The sequence below is a fragment of the Tursiops truncatus genome, chromosome 1, assembly GCF_011762595.2.
Source record: "Tursiops truncatus isolate mTurTru1 chromosome 1, mTurTru1.mat.Y, whole genome shotgun sequence".
Classification (NCBI taxonomy): Eukaryota; Metazoa; Chordata; class Mammalia; order Artiodactyla; family Delphinidae; genus Tursiops; species Tursiops truncatus.
Genome location: NC_047034.1, coordinates 14,950,692 through 14,971,069, shown reverse-complemented (window position 1 = coordinate 14,971,069; position 20,378 = coordinate 14,950,692). Strand labels below are relative to the sequence as shown.

The 20,378-nt window shown below is 39.0% G+C and overlaps 1 protein-coding gene across 1 annotated transcript in view; it reads left to right on the top strand.

Moving 5' to 3' along the window:
* Positions 1-20,378, top strand: part of ESRRG (estrogen related receptor gamma) — a 213,960-nt gene that overhangs the window by 61,152 nt on the left and 132,430 nt on the right. The window contains exon 3 of the mRNA XM_004312775.4: positions 6,401-6,517. Within this exon, the coding sequence (XP_004312823.1) occupies positions 6,401-6,517 (117 nt within the window). The remainder of the gene's footprint in view (positions 1-6,400; positions 6,518-20,378) is intronic.

Here is a 20,378-nt window from a genome sequence, read left to right as displayed (position 1 = left end):
AGAAAAGGAAAGAAAGGGAAGTTGTATCACTGTATGGAAAAACCTTTACTACCATACAGTAAAGAGGGGTTTTTCCTTCTTTCTTTTTTCTGCTTTTGGACACTTCAAACAAAAATACTACAGATTATTGCCTTCACGTTTTTAATGCTCTGTAATTGTGTACTGAGGCAAATCCCATTATTTTTAAATCACTTAATGTTGGAAAACAATTGGATAGACCCCACTTGGAGTGCCCTGTGGGTCATCTCAAGCCATTTGTTCTGTTAATAAAATTAAAACAATTGGGGGAAATATACAGACGCTTTCAAATTGGCTTTACAATTATGATGTCTGTATGTATGAAAAAGAGGACAGCTCTTGGGAACTACATAAAGCCCAATGCCTCATTACTATGTGCAAGAGATGTGAGTCGGAAGTAAAGATTTGACATATATTTTTATTTTGAGATGCCGTGCTAATTTACATCATTCAGCCCTTTCACTGCTAAACTGTAAAAGTCCATTAAGTGACTGAAAGAAATATACAAATTATCCACTGGCACTCCAGGCTGAAGTTTTACATACACCCTGTTATTCTATCCGCCAGCTAGCTGCAAGATTCTATTAAGCAGTAAGTGAGAAGATTATATTGCCTGCAAACTGATGGTACAAAAGACTCTGCAATAAGTCATCAGAGCCCAGGACCTTCTGAAAAGACGCCAAGAAATATTATAAATTGCTCTATCACGATTGTCAGCCTGGTTAAAAAACCCGGAGCTTCCACGTGGATCTGGTTCCCTCTGAAGCTGAGCTTATTTCCCCAGCTATTGACAAAACTGGGAAAATTCCAGTCGTGTCATCCACGGCTGCCCAGTTCAGTCCCTGGTGCCTTATAACAGACGTGGCCCAGAAAATAGCAAGCTATAATCCAAGAAAACTCCGTGTCTCAAATGAGAATTCTAGGCTGTGAACAATAACTTCTGCGTTCCCCTGAATGACTGTCCAGTGTTAACATTCCAGAGGCCGGCAGTTGCTACTGGAAATATTTTTGTCTTGTTTCCTCTTGGTGAATCGAAGGAAAACAAGTGCCCCATGGAGATCATAGGGTCTATTGGGAGTAGTGTCTTAGAGCCATTATCAAAATAGATGTAACAGTGTTGCCTAGGTGCTTGGGGCAGCATATTTTTAGGATAAAATGCTTTCTTCATTGAATAGAAAAAGCACCAGGGAAGGTTTTTCAAGGGCAGAATCTTTGTAGACTCTGACATGAATCAAAGACTGTTGGGTGGGTGATCACAGCCAACAACAATGAACTAAGGAACTCAGTGGGAGGGCTCGGAAATTAGAGAGGTTTTCCTCCAGCCAAGAAGTTCTTTAGGATGATGTTGATTTGTTTTTCAAGGTATAAACCAGTGTTACTTAGTGAAATCAAGGTTATCATCCACATATGTCAAGACAAATTTATTGAAAGAGAACATTTGGCAGGAGGATGTCAGATTCATCGTAAACCATGTCTATATGCTTAGCTGAAAATCTATCATTTATGAAAATACTCGGGACCACTGTATTTTCTTTCCATTCACAGTGAAATTTTTATAAGAATGTGGTGTTTTTTTCTATAGCTTGGGGAAGATTCCTTTACCCCAATGTAGTCATTTATTCATTTTTCACAGCACAGTTCAATCATTTGCTCCTGTGTGAAGAATTCACTGACTTTCCAAAGCACAATCTCAGCAGCTGTGGGGATGCATCCGTGTACACGGGTGTGTGGTGCTGACTTGAATCCAGAGCCGTTGCAGCGCACACTCAGCTGTATCGTGATTTGTTGACATGTCTTGTCTCCTTGTAAAACTGTAGATTCCTTAAGGGCCAGGGACTTCCTCTTTCTTTCCCAGCCCTGCACATGTACAAAATGGTAGGCTTATTGATAAGCGTTGAGGATTCAGCTTTAAATGAGACGGAACTCTGCCCTCAAGAACTCATCCTAAGGCACTGTTAAAAATTCTTCTGCCTTTACATTTCTCGTTGTCATTGAAGAATTATAGAATGTAGTGGTTAGAAAGGAAACTGGAATTCTTCTTTATATGTGATCTAAAATCCTCGTATGGCAATTTGACAATTTCCCTTCTGTTTCTGAAGAAATATAGAAATCTCGAGACAGTCATTCAGAGAAGGGGCATCTATAGATTCAGCTGCGATAATTGAATCACTCCTGAGTGTTTTCTGCAACGTGGCTCCAATTCTTAGGGCACCCATTTTGCAAATAATAGTAAGTGTTATGATAATATTAAATAGCTCTCTTAGTGCCACCTATCTGTATTTTCATATTTTATATTATTTTTCTTCTTATTTATATCAAGATGTACTTTTATTTCCTTTAAAACTTCTTACAGTTTTGTTTTGGTTTTGTTTCTCTTTTCACACTTAACTCCCCAGAAACCTTTGTATTTTTCTCTTTTCTCCTTCATAAGCTCTCCTGGTTTTGCCATGGATTTCCATTTTTGTCAAAGGTATTTTTGTAAGGTGTTGAAAAATTAACTAGATTTTCTTCTACTTTTTTTTTTAATTTGATTTGTGGAATGGTTTTCCTAGTGTGCTTCATTTTGCTTCCTAATGGGCCATCTAGCTCACTTGACCTTGTGGACAGTACTATGTGACAGCATCATAATTGATGTTCAGAAAAATGACCTTGAGGTACCAAAAAATACCTCATAATTTAAAATGTATCATTTTACTTATATACTACTTTTGGGTGGAGGATTTCTATTCTGCATAAGCAATAATCCTTGCCTCCAGGATCTTACCATCTAAGGGATAGTATGCACGTGAAAAGGTATAAAAGAATCTGGCACGTCTGTATATGATGAGAGTACCCAAAAAGATATGAGAACCAAGAAATCATTTTCTGCTAGGGTGGTTTGAGAAGTTTTCATGAAAGATTTGAATGGAATTTGAGTTGAACGTTGAGCCTTGGAAGTAATTTTAAGAAGAAAAGAGGGGCAAAGATAGATCATCCTCAGAGGGACGTCTGAAGGACACAGCAAAAACTGAATAAATCAAATCGGTGCATCAGGAAGTTCATATAAGGTAATCATTGTAATGTTGCTGGAAAAGTGGATGAGAGTCACATGGGGCAGGGATTTTGTTGGCTAGGTGAATATTTTATGTTCATTCCAGAGGCCATAGGAATCTATTGATTTTTTTTTTTTTTTTTTTTTTTTTTTTTTTGCGGTACGCGGGCCTCTCACTGCTGTGGCCTCTCCCGTTGCGGAGCACAGGCTCCAGACACGCAGGCTCAGCGGCCACAGCTCACAGGCCCAGCCACTCTGCGGCATGTGGGATCCTCCCGGACCGGGGCACGAACCCGCGTCCCCTGCATCGGCAGGCGGACTCTCAACCACTGCACCACCAGGGAAGCCCTCTATTGATTTCTTTAAAAGTTGAGTTAACGACATTATCAAAAACATCCTAGGAGGAGGAATATGATCGTGGTATGCAGTGTGGATTAGAGGGGGACAAGACGGAGGCAAAATGCCCAGTTAGGAGATAACTACCATAGTCCAGGTGTGAGCTCACACAGGCCTCATTTAGGAGCCTGTCAGAAGGGCCTTGTTGCGAAGGATGAGGATATAATTTTCAAAGAAGAAGAGGAACTAGTTTGAAAAGAAAGGTGATTATTTTGTGTGTGTGTGATGCTGGGTCATCCCAGTAGTTTCCAGCACTGGGTTAAAAGGGATGGGGCAGGGGAACTTGTGCTCATGCCTTGATACTAGAAAGTGAACAAATGATGACTTTGTATTGACTTTTGAGGAACAAAAAAAAGGGAAGTAATGCTGTTCGGAAAACATTTTTTTTTTTCCCTTTCTAACTAGTTATTGTTCCGCTCTTCCTAAGAAAGCAGAGGCTTGGGTTTCTTTTTAAATAAGTATAAGGAGAGCCACGTAGAGTGGAAGGATCTGGTAGTAGAATACTAATTAACCCCTAGAAAATGGCTAGCAACACTCTCTTGATGCAAAATAAATTTTCAGTGAAAATCACAGTGAAAAATTATTCATCTAAAGTTCAGATTCTAAATCCTTTTATTCTCAGCCGTGACCCAGCCAGTTTGGTTCCTTTGACTTATCCTTGGTTTTCTGTGAGTGTAATAATACAGTAACACAGTAATATCTCTGAGGAAGGTGATGGTGTGTGCTTCTGTTGATGCAATTAATATTACTCTTAATATTTCACCTATTATGTTAAAAAGTAGTTTCTTTTATTATTATAAATGCCCTGAATTAGAATGCTAATTTAGTCAGTTTTGATAGGGTTATCTTAAGTTATAATACACAGGCTTTTTTTTTTTTTTTGAAGTCATGCATACTTAACCAGTTCCCCGTAGTTATGAGTGGTTAGGTATTACTTCCTGTTGAATTAGCAGTTGCTGAGTAGTTGAGTCTTTCTACAATCCTGCAATCCACTAATGTGATATTTAATGAGGAGACATCAGTCTGGAGAAAGGTAGTCAATATAAATCAGTGTTTACAAAGTGTGATTAACTCTGAAATATTTCATCAATGCTGTGGTCCCAGGCAGACTCTATGCTAATTACTAGAATCTGTGCATGTTTCAGGGGACTTGGATGGACCCTGGGTATTGCAAACATGGAGCAGCAAAATTGCAATTATGCTCGGACCGTCTCTGATGACAATTTATGCATTTGGTCTGATGACCTCCCCCTTCTCAAGAGGGCAATAAACAGAATGCATTTTCATTAAGATACTAATGCACTTAATCACAAGGGGAAAGGGTTAGGAAGTAACGAAAGACCTTCAAGCACTATGTGACAGAGCTGATAGGGGAGAGAGGCTTTATTTTAAAGTCAGCTTCTCTACAAAGCTGTAGGCAGCCCCAGAGCACTTCCCACACATAGTCTTTGGCACTAATTGAAAAATTGCAAGTTAAAGTTTGGATCTTCTGGCAACATCCTTATCACTTCAAATCTGTTGTTAGTAACGTAAATTATGTAGACTGTAATATTAAAAATATAATTTCGTAGCAGTTTATTTTTATTTATAACACTTCCATGCAGCTTGAGCGTTTGGAATTCATTATGCAAGTAATTTAATAAACATGATGATGATGACGGTGATGATGGTGGTCATGATGGTTGTAATGAAGATGGTGATGATGATGGTTGTAATGATGGTAATGATGGTGGTGATGGTGGTGATGATGGTAATGATGGTAGTGATGATGGTAATGATGGTGGTGATGATGGTAATGATGGTGTTGATGGTGATGATGATGTTAATGATGGTGGTGATGGTGGTGATGATGGTAATGATGGTGGTGATGATGATGGTAATGATGGTGGTGATGATGGTGGTGATGATGATGATGATGGTAATGATGGTGGTGATGGTGATGATGATGTTAATGATGATGGTGATGGTGGTGATGATGGTAATGATGGTGGTGGTGATGATGGTAATGATGGTGGTGATGATGATGGTAGTGATGGTGGTGCTGGTGGTGATGATGGTAATGATGGTGGTGATGGTGGTGATGATGGTAATGATGGTGGTGATGGTGGTGATGGTGATTATGGTGATCATCATCATCGGTAAACATTTTCCAAGAGCAAAATTGTATTGTAAGGCTCTGGTAAGTGATGAAGTGAGAACCATGTAACTTCAGTCCCTGCCCTCAAGGAACTTACTGCACAGTCCCAAATTAGCCTGCTGATCATTTTTCACAGTGAGGTTTATACTGTTCAGTCTCAGAGAGACAAAAAGTCTGATGCATCAGGGCATTAGTAACCAAAAGAAATCCAGGATGGATGATACTGTAATACTTTTATTTTGTTTGTTTTGTTTTGGTTTTTTTTTGCCGTACGCGGGCCTCTCACTGTTGTGGCCTCTCCCGTTGCGGAGCACAGGCTCCGGACGCGCAGGCTCAGTGGCCATGGCTCACGGGCCCAGCCGCTCCACGGCATGTGGGATCTTCCCAGACCAGGGCATGAACCCGTGTCCCCTGCATTGGCAGGCGGACTCTCAACCACTGCACCACCAGGGAAGCCCTGTAATACGGTTTTGATGTTGGTGTTTTTATGGAAATAATCTGCTGGGAGATTTCTTTTGGATCCTCAAATTCTGGAAGACCGCTACTTTGTATGAGTGGATGAAGCATAATTTTAAAGGCTGATTCTAAGCTTAATCTTTTGAAGAGCTTCACCACGTATCTTCTCATTGTTTGATGCATCTTCAGTGGTTATAGCGAGCATCTGGCTCCATGATATTTGTGACATCCTCATGACTCCCGTTGACTTTTTTTTTGAGGGAGGACGGTAGAAGTAGCAGAGTTGGTGTTGCCTTGGGGTTGCTAGGATTGCCTGGGTCTTGCAAATCTAACAGCTTCTTTTCTTAAACTCTGTGTTTTAGGTAATATAGAATATAGCTGCCCTGCCACGAATGAATGTGAAATCACAAAGCGCAGACGTAAATCCTGCCAGGCTTGCCGCTTCATGAAGTGTTTAAAAGTGGGCATGCTCAAAGAAGGTAAGGCTGTGTGCTACTGCTCCTGTACTTTAGGCTGGGGATGCGGGATATACAGGGAATTACAAAAATATTAGAGAAACCAGGCAACTCTGGGGTCACAGTAAGTATCCTGAATCTGATAGCAGAATACTCCTCCTTTATACCTGGACTTGCTGATCTCTCGTGGCTAACTGCTTGACATCAACAGGAAGGGACAAGGTAGGACACATCTGATGTGTAGCTAAACCCACCAGGTATGCTTGGCAGTTCGGTTTCTTTTCATCTTTACAGTTTGCAGAAGGCAAAGGACGAAGGGTAGCCAAGAGGCTACTGTCATTGTCTTTTTGCTTTCTTTTCACTACTAGGTCTACAGAGGGATCCCCACCCCATCTTTACTGAGGTATAACTGACAAATAAAAATTGTGTATTTTTAAGGTAGATGACCTGTATTTCATTAATATATATTTTGAAATAATTGCCACAATCAAGGTAATAACACATCCGTCACTTCATATGGGTACCGTTTTCTTTCTTTCTTTTTTAAAAATTCATCTTACGTTTAAAGTACTCTTTATTCTTTTCTAATCTTATCTTTGGGACTTATCTTCTATTATAAAGAGTTTGTAACAATGGTATTAAAATTGTTGCTTTCAGTTGAGGATAACAACAACAAACACAAAATAATAACAATGAGCATGTATTCCGTGCTAAACGAATTGCCTAAGTTCCCACAGCAGATGAGGGTAGAGCCAGGAACTGAACCCAAATAGATTTTAGAATTCACTCAAGTCCCCCACCTAAATCAAAGTTCCTGAAATCTTTGTATATTTCAGTATGTCTAGTGAAACTAACATTTTAGCTTGGAGATGGAGAAAAATTGTTCTTTTCTGTGGGAGGCCTAGGTTTAGTTTTGGGTTTGTTTTTAATATATTTCTGTATGTGTATGTGCTTTGTAGATGTGCATTTTATATACTGCATTTAGGTTTCACTGTTTCCTTCTCTTCAGAAAATTTGCCAGAGTTTAAAATAAATATGATAATTTTATACAGTAACAAAATGGAAATATGGTCATTGAAGTTTGAAAGAATATGAGGTAAATTAAGTATTTAAATGTACTGTTTCTGTTGAGTCCTAGACTGTATCTTGTTCCTGGGGTTGGCCTTATGAGTTTGTATAATTTGTTGTTACTAGAGATCACCTAATTTTTTAAAGACTTTTTTTTTTTTTTTTTAGTAACTTTATTTATTTATTTATTTTTGGCTGCGTTGGGTCTTCATTGCTGTGCGTGGGTTTTCTCTAGTTGCTGCGAGCCGGGGCCACTCCTCGCCATGGTGCGCGGGCCTCTCATTGTGGTGACTTCTCTTGTTGTGGAGCACAGGCCCTAGGTACATGGGCTTCAGTCGCTGTGGCTCGCGGGCTCTAGAGCGCAGGCTCAGTAGTTGTGGCATACGGGCTTAGTTGCTCCACGGAATGTGGGATCTTCCCGGACCAGGGCTCGAACCCGTGTTCCCTGAACTGGCAGGTGGATTCCTAACCACTGCACCACCAGGCAAGTCCCGAGATCACCTATTTTTTAACTGCAAAATCGAAGTAGATCCAAGTATTTATTCCTCATGAATGAACCAGAGCTTCAATTAGGTACGGCATCACCAGATCTCATAATTTTTCCTGGCTTGTTCTTATTCCAAGATTTTTACTGTGAACCATGTCATAGGAAGATTAATGAAGCAGATTGTATTTGGGTACGTGGAATTCATGCTATTTTTCTCTTGTCCACTAAGATTAACTCCTCCACTGGCTAGGAACTAAGAGGATTCTCCCAAAGTCTTCTCATCCTCAACTTGAAAAATAATTGTAAACAAGCGTGTAACTTTATCATGAAAGCCTTATGGAAAGAGGACCAAGATATTTGCCAAGTAAAAAAATAAAATAAAAAACAGATTGCCTGCAGCAACATGGATGGACCTAGAGATTATCATACTAAGTGAAGTAAGTCAGAGAGAGAAAGACAAAAATCATATATATCACTTATATGTGGAATCTAATAAAATGACACAAATGAACTTATTTACAAAACAGAAATAGACTCACAGACACAGAAAACAAACCTGTGGTTGCCAAAGGGGAAATTGAGGGGGGGGATAAATTAGGAGTTTGAGATTAACAGATACACACTACTATATATAAAATAAATAAACAAGGACCTACTCTATAGCACAGGGAACTATATTCAATATCTTGTAATAGCCTATAATAGAAGAGAATCCGAAAAAGATATATGTCTGTGTGTGTGTGTGTGTGTGTGTGTGTATGTATAACTGAATCACTTTGCTGTACACCTGAAACTAACACAACATTGTAAATCAACTTTAATTCAGTAATTAAAAAAAGAAAACAAATTGCCTAGTAGGATGATTCAATTTACATATAAATATATTTTATATAAAATATGCTATTAAATTTATATTAAATAACAATTTTATACAAATTTGTACTGTAATAATTTATATTAATACACGCACATTATGATGGTATATGCATGGAGAAACAGAAGGAAGGATAAAGATTGGTACCAGTGTTAACACTAGTGAAAAAAAGTCAGGGTAGGGAGTACTTTTCTTGTTTACTCTATAGCTTTTGGCACTGTTAGGATTTTTCCACAGTGAACACGTTTTGCATTTATAATCCATTTCCTAAATATTTATTAAGTTCCTCTCATGTGCCAAGCACTATTCTAGGCTCCAGTGATGCCACAGTGAAAACGACAGATATGGTTTCTCTTGCTAGAAGAAGGCTTATGTGGAAGATACTAAAAGGATAACAATTTTAACAAAGGAAAACATATGAATAATAATCCAACGATAACAGCCCAACCCATATGACAAAGCGTTTTCCTCTGGGTTAGGACAGTGGTGATAGCTGACTTTCTTGTGGTGGAAACATTACCTTAGTAATTGCCTTAAACCCCATAGCAGAGTAGCAAACAAAACATATTTCAGAGTGTAACAAGTGATTGACAATAATATTTTTGGTCTTAATTATCTTTATATTGCCACTTAGTTGAGCTATAGAGACTCAAACCAAACTTACGCTATTTGAAAAGGCTTACTTTAGAGTTTGGACTTGAGGAATCATTATTTTCCAAAAGCAAATCAATGTTTAAAAATGTTATAAAAGTAATGTATCAATTAACACTTTGAATGGGTATGTCCTAGATTTGGATTTTATTGTTAAAAACTAAACTACATGGAGATATGCCTCCATGTCCAGGTAAATAGGATCTTTTTGAGCAGTTTGATTTTACTACTAGTGTACTCACCTATTTGCCCTTCTAGTTTTAAGGAGGAAGTAGAAAACCTATTTTCCCCTAAATAATTTTCCCCATTGTGTTTTCAAGCAGGAACAATCTTGAAGGGTGGTTAGAGTGACTGAAAAGGTGTGAACTGTGTTTAATTAAACATTGTTGGTGAAAGTAAATAGGACGGGTGCTTATCTATAATTCACACCTCTTCAGTTGCTGTTATCAAGCCTTTAGAGGGACTGTTTTCAAGGGAATTGCTGCTGTTGCTGATATACTCAAAAAATAATTTATTTTCCTTTACTTCCTTGTGCCCACTTTGGTGGAAAAATATCTCTAAGCCCCTTCCCCCAAATAGAAAGGAGATGATAGTTATGAGTAAATATGGAATACTCTTTTTCTTCTGTCCTTAAAAAAATACAGTGAAATATTGCATTACACCCTGCATATAAATGCACAGTTATGTTTGGCCATCTCCTTGGCTCAAGGCTTACCTTCTCAGCCTGGAGAGAATGATACTGTCTTAAATGTATCTTTATGGATGGAGAGGGGTTTCAGTCCCATGCAGTATGTCAGAGATCATGATGTTGTAAATCTATTCCAATGTAAACCTGTTCAATTCGATTACCGGTCCGTAATAATATTTGTCTGTACAACCCCCACGTTGGCCACAGCAGTCCATACAGGCTGATGGCACAGCAGGTCGGGAAATTGACAGACCAAATCTATTTAAACAGAAAACAACATGAGTTCTAGAATCTGAAATGAAATCAGATTTCAACAGCTTTGATGGGAATCTTCTTTCCTTTCACAGGTATTTTTATTCACCTAGCCATGTGCATCTTAGATAAAATGCTGCTTGAGGGAAATGAAGATGTTTTCATTAAATAGGGCGTTTATAGAAAGATGAGACTTTTACTCTTTTAAAAATAATGTCTTGGTTTTACTGAGTGGCATTTCTACTAATGATGTGAGGTACAAAATGGAAGTGGTGGCTTAGTGGGTCAGCAACTCCAGTTACATCACAGTGTGTGTAATTAAATCCCTATAATACATGGCTTATCGTTAGTCAGCACCAGAATCATGTCTAGATGAACCATGTTTGGTTTCAATATTAGCATTTTTGAATCAAAATATTGTTACCAGTGGAAGCAAAAAAACAGTTGTGTGGGGAAAACAACAAAATGCAACAACATAAAACTGTGAGAAGTACAGTTAAAAAAAATGGTACTTTGTTCAAATCCAAGTTGTTGCACCATTCCGCGTCCTGAAAATTCCCCTTCGCTTTCTCTGGGCTCTGCTTTCTGCCAAGCCTCACGAATGATGGGCCAGCATTATTTTTTCGGCATTATACCATACTGGATGTCAGAGAAAACCCATCTATTACAAGATATCTGGTCTCAACATTCCCTTTTCATTTTTTTCAGGTATTGTTTATTTGAAGGAAAAAACAAGAACTAATCAACGTGCACCTATAAATCTAGTCAAGATTTATTTTTATTTTGATCTTTCTCCTTAGTTATTTAAAGGCTACTGTAGGACATACTGGTTCGGTTTTCTCTCTTTCAGTGGCAAACAGACATTTTATGAAAGCAATAATTACTTTATTTACGTATAGGATTCACGGATCCAAAGATTGAAGAAAGGCTTTTTGCTCTTTATTGGCGTGATGGGTTTCACCTTGGCGACTCAAGTATTTTTCTTTGACTCTTGCACATGAGAGCAAGAGACGCACATTTGTGTGCGATATTATATTCCCCAGCCAGGCCAGCCTGCATGCCGCAGTACAGATGAACCCAGGCAGCCTGGTGGACTGGTTTAGTTATTTCATGCCAAGAAATTGTGCTTTGCACTTTGCCTTTAAAAAGGTGGTTACTTAACCCTTCTAATCATCACTTTCATCATTTGCAAAATGGTAGTGGCAATAATAGTATTTGCAAATAAAATGTTGTTGTGCATAGCCAATAAGATACTGCAGGTTAGGTGCTCAGCATACCATGTGACCCAGAGCAAGGACCAGATCAAGGTTAGCTATTGTTGCTGGAGACGGTAGGGGTCAAGCTTTAAGGTCAGGTGGATCTAGATTGAAGCCCTGGCTCTGTCTCCTCCTGGACCTGGGGCAAGGTATGTTACCTCTAGGACTCACTTGCTTCAACCTATTTATTTATAAATATGGAACTTAATCCTTTGTCTACCAAAGAAAATGGACAAATCACACACCTTTTCAAACAAGAAGAAATATAAGAATTCTACTAACTTCATAGGTACATTAAATTTTACTGAGGTAACTTTGATATCAGACCATCGTGGATAAAAAATCAGAGGAGAGAAATAAGTTTTAGCACACCTCCATAAATATTAACTGAGCTTCTCCCATGTGTCTGGCAAAAACATTGTGCTTTGGCTTTTAATTCTGATTTTCCACAACTTTGCATTGTGATTTTAAGCAAGTCCATTCAACTCTGCCTTTATTTCCATATGTGCCGGGGAGCAGTTAGACTACTTTCTTTCTCATCTCTTCTATTCTAAAATTCTATAAGTTTTGTTAAAAATGATATAATGTCTCTAGAAACATAGTACCAATATATGACAAAAAGATACTTATAATTATTACCGCTGCTGATGACTATGTCCATAAGTTTGAAAATACAATAAGAGCTGTGATTCGATAGACATGGCTAGTGAATTGTGCTACTTTGTAAATTTTGTCTTAACTGAATAATTCTTTGGATGCTTTCCATCTTTCTAGAAAAGCAGGAGGTATGTTATTTTTGTCAAAGTTGATAGAAGTGAGTTGAAGGAACAGTAGAACAATTAATAGGTATTTAAATACTTAGGACTTGAAGTCTTGATCATGTATTTTTGTAGTGTTTGAAACGCTTTTCCTCTTTATTTCCTCACAGCCCCTACCATCTCTTGTTAATAAATTGAAGTGCAGTCAGTAGAGTTTTATTTCTGTGGGCATCTAAAGGCTCATCACAGGTTGCCGTGTTGCTACTGGTCAGATATATTTGAAGTTTTGTTGTTAGATTTTTAAAATAAAAACATTGCCATAAGTTGGAGAGGAGAAGAGCGAGTTTATATAATTTTAAGTGCCTTCTGGGGGAAAATGAGTCATTAAAACAAACAAAACACATAACGATGTTATATGTGTTTTGTCGATAACCATATTTACATTTCATATCTGATTTGACATCTTTAAAGTAAGTTTCTATTACAGAGGTGCTCAATATTTTCCTCCACTTTTTAAAAGTCTAAAAAATAGAAGGGTGAAGATTCTAGGCTGACAGTTTACAAGAGATGGTATAATCGTGAGTCTTCCTGTTCAGGGTAAAGTCAAAGCAGTGGTTGGGAATCAGCATTTGAAATAAGTTATTCAATGTGGAAAGGTGCAGGACATTACAGTTTTATTATCACCTTAAAACCTCACTGAGAGGAAAATAGTGGGACCCTGAGTGCCAGATTCTCATTAATCAGATGAGGAACTCCAGGTTCAGAGAGTTTTAGTAACTTAACCCAAGGTCCCATTGCAGATCAGTGGGAGTGAGATGAAAGTCAGGTATGTCATGTTCTCAGGCCCCTCCTGTAGCTCTATCAAGCCATGTTGCAGGCTTGGCCCAAAAAGGGGTCTTTCCTGCTCCAGCTGTGGGTCGATTGCCCACCATCTCAGTACAGCAGGCCAGTAGTGGCCCGAAATATTCATTTAAGGGTGGAGAAAATGGGAAACAGTGCTGGCACTCCCAGGAAGCAGCAGAACTTGTGGGTTTAACGAGGGGTTTGTGCCTAAGATACGTGCATAAAGGGCATTCATAAGGAAGGGACTTTTCCTTAGGATTCTGAATGGGGAAACCAGACTTTTCACCTGGAGTTTAATGAGGCCACTGAAGATACAGATAATGGTGGGGATCGGCCCAGGAAAGGTCTTTACGGGATAACTGAGCAGCTAGAATATTGGGCATAGAGTGAGTTGGAGAAGGCATTGTGTACCAGGAGCTGTGGAGGTGAGAATGGCAAGGTTAAAGATGCTGCATGGAGGGACTTCCCTGGTGGCGCAGTGGTTGAGAATTTGCCTGCCAATGCAGGGGACACAGGTTCGAGCCCTGGTCTGGGAAGGTCCCACATACCATGGAACAACTAAGCCTATGCGCCACAACTACTGAGCCTGTGCTGTAGAGCCCACGAGCCACAACTCCTGAGCCCATGTACCACAACTACTGAAGCCCACGTGCCTAGAGCCTGTGCTCCACAACAAGAGAAGCCCCTGCTCACCGCAACTAGAGAAAGCCCGCACGCAGCAACGAAGACCCAACGCAGCCAAAAATAAAATTAATTAAATTTTAAAAAGATACTGCATAGAACAGTGCATTCAGGTCCGTTCATTTTGGTCAAGCTGAGTTAGTGTCTGTTTCTAGATAGGTCCCTGGGAAAGAAATTAACCTGAAAAAGTGTGAAGATCTAGAATGATCTTTCATTTTCATTTCTTGGGTCTCTAGTACCTTAAAAGGCTCATGCCATGTATGCCCTGCGTAAAGCTTTCGGCTTGCCAAATCATTTAAAATCCATCAAGCATTGCCAGTCTGTGTAGAATGGAAGGCCCTCATCTTCTGCTCTGTCTCATCGATTAATGAGACCTACCTCATATTTAGGAAATCTTTGAGTGGAAGAAATGATAGGAGTATAGAGGATTCCTCCACAGTAGAGGATTCTTTGTCCAGAGACCCTATTCATTCTGAGCTATCTTATCGTAATCCATAGTGTATACTTCCTATTTCTACTTTTTAGTTTGGAGAAGGCACTGTGTGTGTGTGTGTGCACATATATACATACATATGAGACAGAGCACAGATTATGCATGTATTCATTTAGCTGACATTACATCTCTCCAATCAGTTGTCTTGAGCCCCCAGGTTATAAAGAAAACTTATCCCAGAACTGTTTTGCTGCAGCTACAGCTTGTGTGTTGATTTATCTATGGCAGTGGGAACTCAGAGCCTTCTGGGTTTACCCTATCAGCAGAAGCAGCAAAGAGCAACTTATCTAATGACCCTTCTGTTTCATATCTTCCATTTTAATAAAATGTTCATTTAAAGGCGGTAGCATTTTTCCAGGTAGATTCTCTTTAAAAAATACAAAAACTACTCAGCCCATTTATTAACAAACAGATTTGTTTTTGCTTACTTAAAGAACCTGCTTAGTGCAATTTATCCTAGCAAAATATCTTTTGTAAAAACCTCTGAATAAGACGTTGCCAAGGTGAATTTTTTTTTCCCCCAAGTCTAATATCATTATGCTACCAAGTCAAAAACAGAAATTATCAGTAGGGAAATTTGGGTTCCTACTGCCTTCAAAAAGGAGAACAAAGAAAAGGAGAAAGCTTTAATGGTATTCAAGGAATATATTTCTCTGTTAGATGACAGTTAGTAGAACTGCATTGACCTCACTGGTATTTCTTGCACTCTCTGTTGTAATATTATCCTAAGAAGCTCCCTCATTAATGCAGAGTATTAAACAAAACTCCCAAGTTATAATGTAAGCAATAGCAAAGAGCACCGTTTTCGTGAGCTCTGTCTTGACATTAAGCTGTTGGGAATATACTTAAGGTGCCACGAAAACTTATTTCGTGTACAGGTACTGCACTACCAGATGGTGACTTTCGGGTTTTTTTTTTTTTTGTCATGCTTTGTTGGTATGAAAGCCTGAATAGTCTTAAAATGAATAGCAAAGATTTTGAGGGTAAGAGTAATAACACTTATTCGTGAGAGCTCAGTGTGCATTAGGCTATGTACTATGTGCTTTAGTTGGATTTTTATTTTTTTGTTAAGCCTTACGGTGACCTCCAGAGGTGGGTATTTCCCCATTTCACAGAGGAAAGAAAAGCTTAGAGAGATTATGTTACTTGCCAGAGTTCTCACAATGCATGGTGGAGTCTGGGTTTTAGAGCAGGCTTTCTGGCTCTACTGCTTATTCTCTGTATTTGTTTAATACAGTAGGAATATTCTATATATTTAGCTTGGGATTCTTCAGCGGCTGTGGGTATTATGAGATACTGAGCTCTTAAAAGATTACTTAAATAAACCAGTTTTTTTCCGAACCAGGGCTCCCTTTTGATTGCTTTGAGTTCACTTCATGTCCGGAAATAGAATGAACTGTGTGGAAAGACAGTAAGTTTCCCATCACTATGAGAGATGATGTAGAGAACAATTTCAAGTGTCATGTGGGGATTAGACTAGAAGATCTTTCATGGTGACTTCCCACTATGAGATTCTTGAGATCTCAACATAAACTTTGGAATAACTTGCCAGTTATAAACTGTGTGTATAAACATCAGCAACACTTAAGCTGTTCAGTTCCTGGGAACCCGAATTCGGGGGTCTCTGTGTCAAGCAGTGTGTGACATCTTATTTAAATCCCAATTGGAGCAGAGGGGAACGTTTTGTTCGGTGACATAGTTTTACTCTCTGGCTCCAGTTTTTAGTTAAGTGAAGTTCAGAACCAAATTCCTTGTAAGTTTGTAGAGAGCAGTGAATCTGAGTCACTGACTTTGAGTACCATCTGCCTCAGTTGTTTTGAGGATGTGGCCATAGTGGACCACTGGGATATTACAATCTTATCTGTCTTATAAATGGGGAAAATTGAAATACTAATGTTTTCAAGATTTGTCCATGATTCTGTCTCTAACCCATGTGAGTCTTAGTCTATCACATATTTCCTGTGGACCTTTGGTTCTCTGGAACCATTTTGTATTTATATATTTTTCGAAAATAACAATTACATTAGAAATGAAGTGGAGAGATTCTCTCGTGTGATCTTACCAAAGGCAGCACTGAGAATTATTTGAACTGAATACATCTACCCTCGCTCGCTGCCTTCATGTGAGAGAGGACAGAAAGATTGCAATTATAAGGAATGGTTCTTTTAGCTTCCTTCCTCATGCTTTAATGGGAATACTATTAATAGTTAATCATTTATTTGATTGTCCTCATTTGTCATTTCCATTTGTGAATTTGAAATAGGAAGCCAGCATTTATCTAATATGCTACCAATTTTTATTCCTTTTGGATTATTAAAAATCCCCAATGGATTTTGCCCCAAGGGGGAAAGAACCTGCTTCAACATTTGCTCTTGCACTAGAAGCCTAGTGACAGCATGGTAAGTGGGGAGGGGAGGTCCCCGCCATATAGGACTCTGTTGGGTGTGGAATTTTTCCCCACCAGCCTCCAGACAACAGATTTTTGTTCCTTTTCACCAATACCCGCATATATCAACGTGGCCCTGTTGTTTATGACATGGTGCTTAAATTTAATGTAAAGGAATTCTGGTATATATTTGAATAAGGCCCGTTTAATGAAGAGCTCCATGGTTTTATTTCCTTTGGGCACCATTCCTAACGTGTTAGTTACCGTACTTGTTGAGGCTACGCAGAATTCTGCTCCCTCTGTGTTATCCAAGGCATCAGACGTGATTTCGTTCACTCTGAAGTCTCTCTCTCTTAGTAGGTTGTCGAGCCACCAACCAGCTTCCCTGAGGCAAGCTGTCTGCAAAAGAATAAGCCAGCTGGCTCGGCCAAGGTTGATCAATGATGAGCGGCAGGCTGGGTTCCAGGTTCACAAAAGCCACTCAGTGGAGAGTAGGTCAGCGGCTTCCCCAAAGCCAATTAGCTGGCAGAAGTCTGGGGTGCCTGGTGCTAGCCAAATTCCCTGAGCCTGATGGTACTGGTGGGGAGTCCATCCTTGGGCTTCCTGGCAAACCAGACTTAAGTGAACGGCAGATTGTGCTGTTGGAGAGCCAGTGCGGCTTTGTGGCCACGAGAACAAATATCAAGGCCCTGCCACTCCCACCCAGCCTGCCCCGGGCAGACAGCACAGCCCAGGCGCCTTCGAAGCTGCTTCCCAGGTGCCATGGAGTTCAGCTGAGTAGCCACATCCTCATTTTGTTTTTACCTGACTTCAGCTTCTACGCTTTTTAATATTGACGTGACTGAATCATGCCATTAAAAGAGAAGCACATGGAAATGAGTTTGGAAGCAGGAAGCTTTATAGAGACCTTTGACGGGAGTGTGAGGATTTCCACTCTTAAAGCCCCAATTGCAAGAGCCCCTGCTTCTACACGGCGGTTGGGATATCATGGGTCCGATGTCAGAACCCAAAGGGAGGGTTTCTTAGTGATTGCCCTTGGGTTACCCTGTCTCTCCAAAAATGATGTGTATCTAAAGTCATAATCCTTTCCCTATTTTTCTCAGTGATTACATTTTCAACTGTGAGTCTTTTCTACATAGGCTGCGTAGTCCTAGTTTTAGGTGCCTGGACTGTTTGATTAGCATTTTTTAGGTATATTTGGGATGCGGGAAATTGAAGGAGTAGACTATGTAAGAATGAGATCATTTGCATTACCTTGTTTCACTTGGCATGTGTTTCTCCTTAGCTCTGTATAAATTTCCGGTTCTGTTTCTCAGTTCCAGCCGGCACGTTACCCACTAAGGAAGTGACGTTCATTTTGCCCGGCCTGCCTCTCAGTTCTCAGCTACAAGTGTTTTCCTTGTGGCCTCCTGAGCCCTTATCTAGTGGCTTCTCCATGTCCAGTTAATTTCCCCCAATTAAACTTTTCCCTCATACCTAACTTTTTGGGGGCATACAACTTCCTCTGCCCTCCCCCCCGCCCTACCTTTTGAACATTTTTTTGTTCCAAAATTTCTTCTAAAAGCAAAGTGTCTTCACCACCATAGTGAGTTGCCATTTGGTGGTTTCCAAGCTTATGACCTCCGTAATTATCCCCTCCCTGTGCCACCCCCCCCCCCCAGATTCACCCCCTGCTCTCTTAGACATTTATCCCCAGGCCTATTAAGTCTCTTCAGTATCAACATTATCATAATCATTAGTATATTTGAAGCCAATTAAATGGCAATTACTCTGACCTTAGCCAGTCTTAGGTTATTATCAATTCATGCGTAATTTGGAAATATTTGGAAGGAATGTGGATTCTGGCCTTATGGTCTAATCGGTGTAAATATTTCTACGTGCTGTCCAAGAAATACAGCCTGTTCATTATAACATCTAGAGTTGGGGTCGGGCTATTCCTCTGTAAGCTGCTTTCTAGCAACTTATGGACCGAAATCATACATGTTCGCCAAACCCGTCTTCAAACATTTATTCATCCACTTTTTATCCACCCGTTCAATGAATATTTTTGAGGCATGGCTCGATTACCAATCACTTCATTAATGCCAAGGATAAAAAAGTGAACATGACAGACAAGTTTCTGCCCTCATGGAATTTATGATCCATCATCAATAATCATAAGCCTGATTATTTACAATGATACAGATTCTTCTCCCTTCTGAATTTTACCAGGCTTTGTATTCTGTTTCATACAACTTAGCATTTTAATTTCATGTAGGGAAGTAGAGTGTAAAGATGAAAAGCTTGGTGTCTCAGATCAGATGGAGTCTGTGACTGTGGATCGAGCCCTTGTAATATGTCTAATGCAAAAGAAGAATTGAATGTTTAATGTTATTTAATTTTAGTTAAATTAAATCGCCCCATGTGGCTAGTGGTTAACCTGCTGGGCAGTGCAGACAGAGAATCTGAGTTCAATCCAAACTTTATTACTTACTTGCTGTGTTATCTCAAACAAGTTGCTGTACCCAAATTTTTAAGCCTTATCTGTAAAATGGGGGTTGTAATTCTCACTGCATCAGAGGGTTGTTTTGAGGTTTAAATGAGGTCATAGTTGTAGTATTCTTTGGCAGAGTGCCTAGTAAACAAATAAGAAATCAGAAAATATTGTGTTAGTATCGATATAAATTTTTTTAATTCTATTTGTCGCTTAGTATTTACCATAGAGCAAAGCATAAACAGCTTCAGAACAGGGACTCTACCTGATTATATTTTAGTCTACCATGGCACCTAACATAACAACGATCACATAGTAGTTGCTCGATAAAATATAACTGATGAATTATTTCTTCTTTTTTAGTCTACTTTAGTAGGCTTTGAGTTCCATTATTGAAACTTGAATATAGAAATAATTTTGTCATAAATAATGATTTTAGAAACAATTCCTGGGCTATCATCATATATAAATCATTTCTACATTTTCCTTTATATGTGTGTGACCATGACAGAATGGTATTTCAGAAGTCATGTTGTACTGAATTTATATTGAATACCCTGATGACACAGCAATAGATATATCCTGTCTCAAAAAAAAAAGAAAGGAAGATGAGAAATGCCATTGTTTTTCACCTGTCTTGCCCATAGACATTTGATATGTTAATGAATATAAATGAGAAAATTAAGACCTATTTTTTAAATTGAAGTATAATTGATTTACAATATTGTGTTAGTTTCAGGTGTACAGAAAAATATTAAGTTATACATATATATACTTTTTCGGCTTCTTTTCCATTACAGTTTATTACAAGATATTGAATATAGCTCTCTGTGCTGTACAGTAGATCCTTACTGTTTATCTATTTTATATATAGTAGTATGTACCTCTTAATCCCAAACTCCTTATTTATCCCCTACCCCTTTCCCCTTTGGTAACCATAAGTTTGTTTTCTATGTAAGACCCATTTTAAATAAC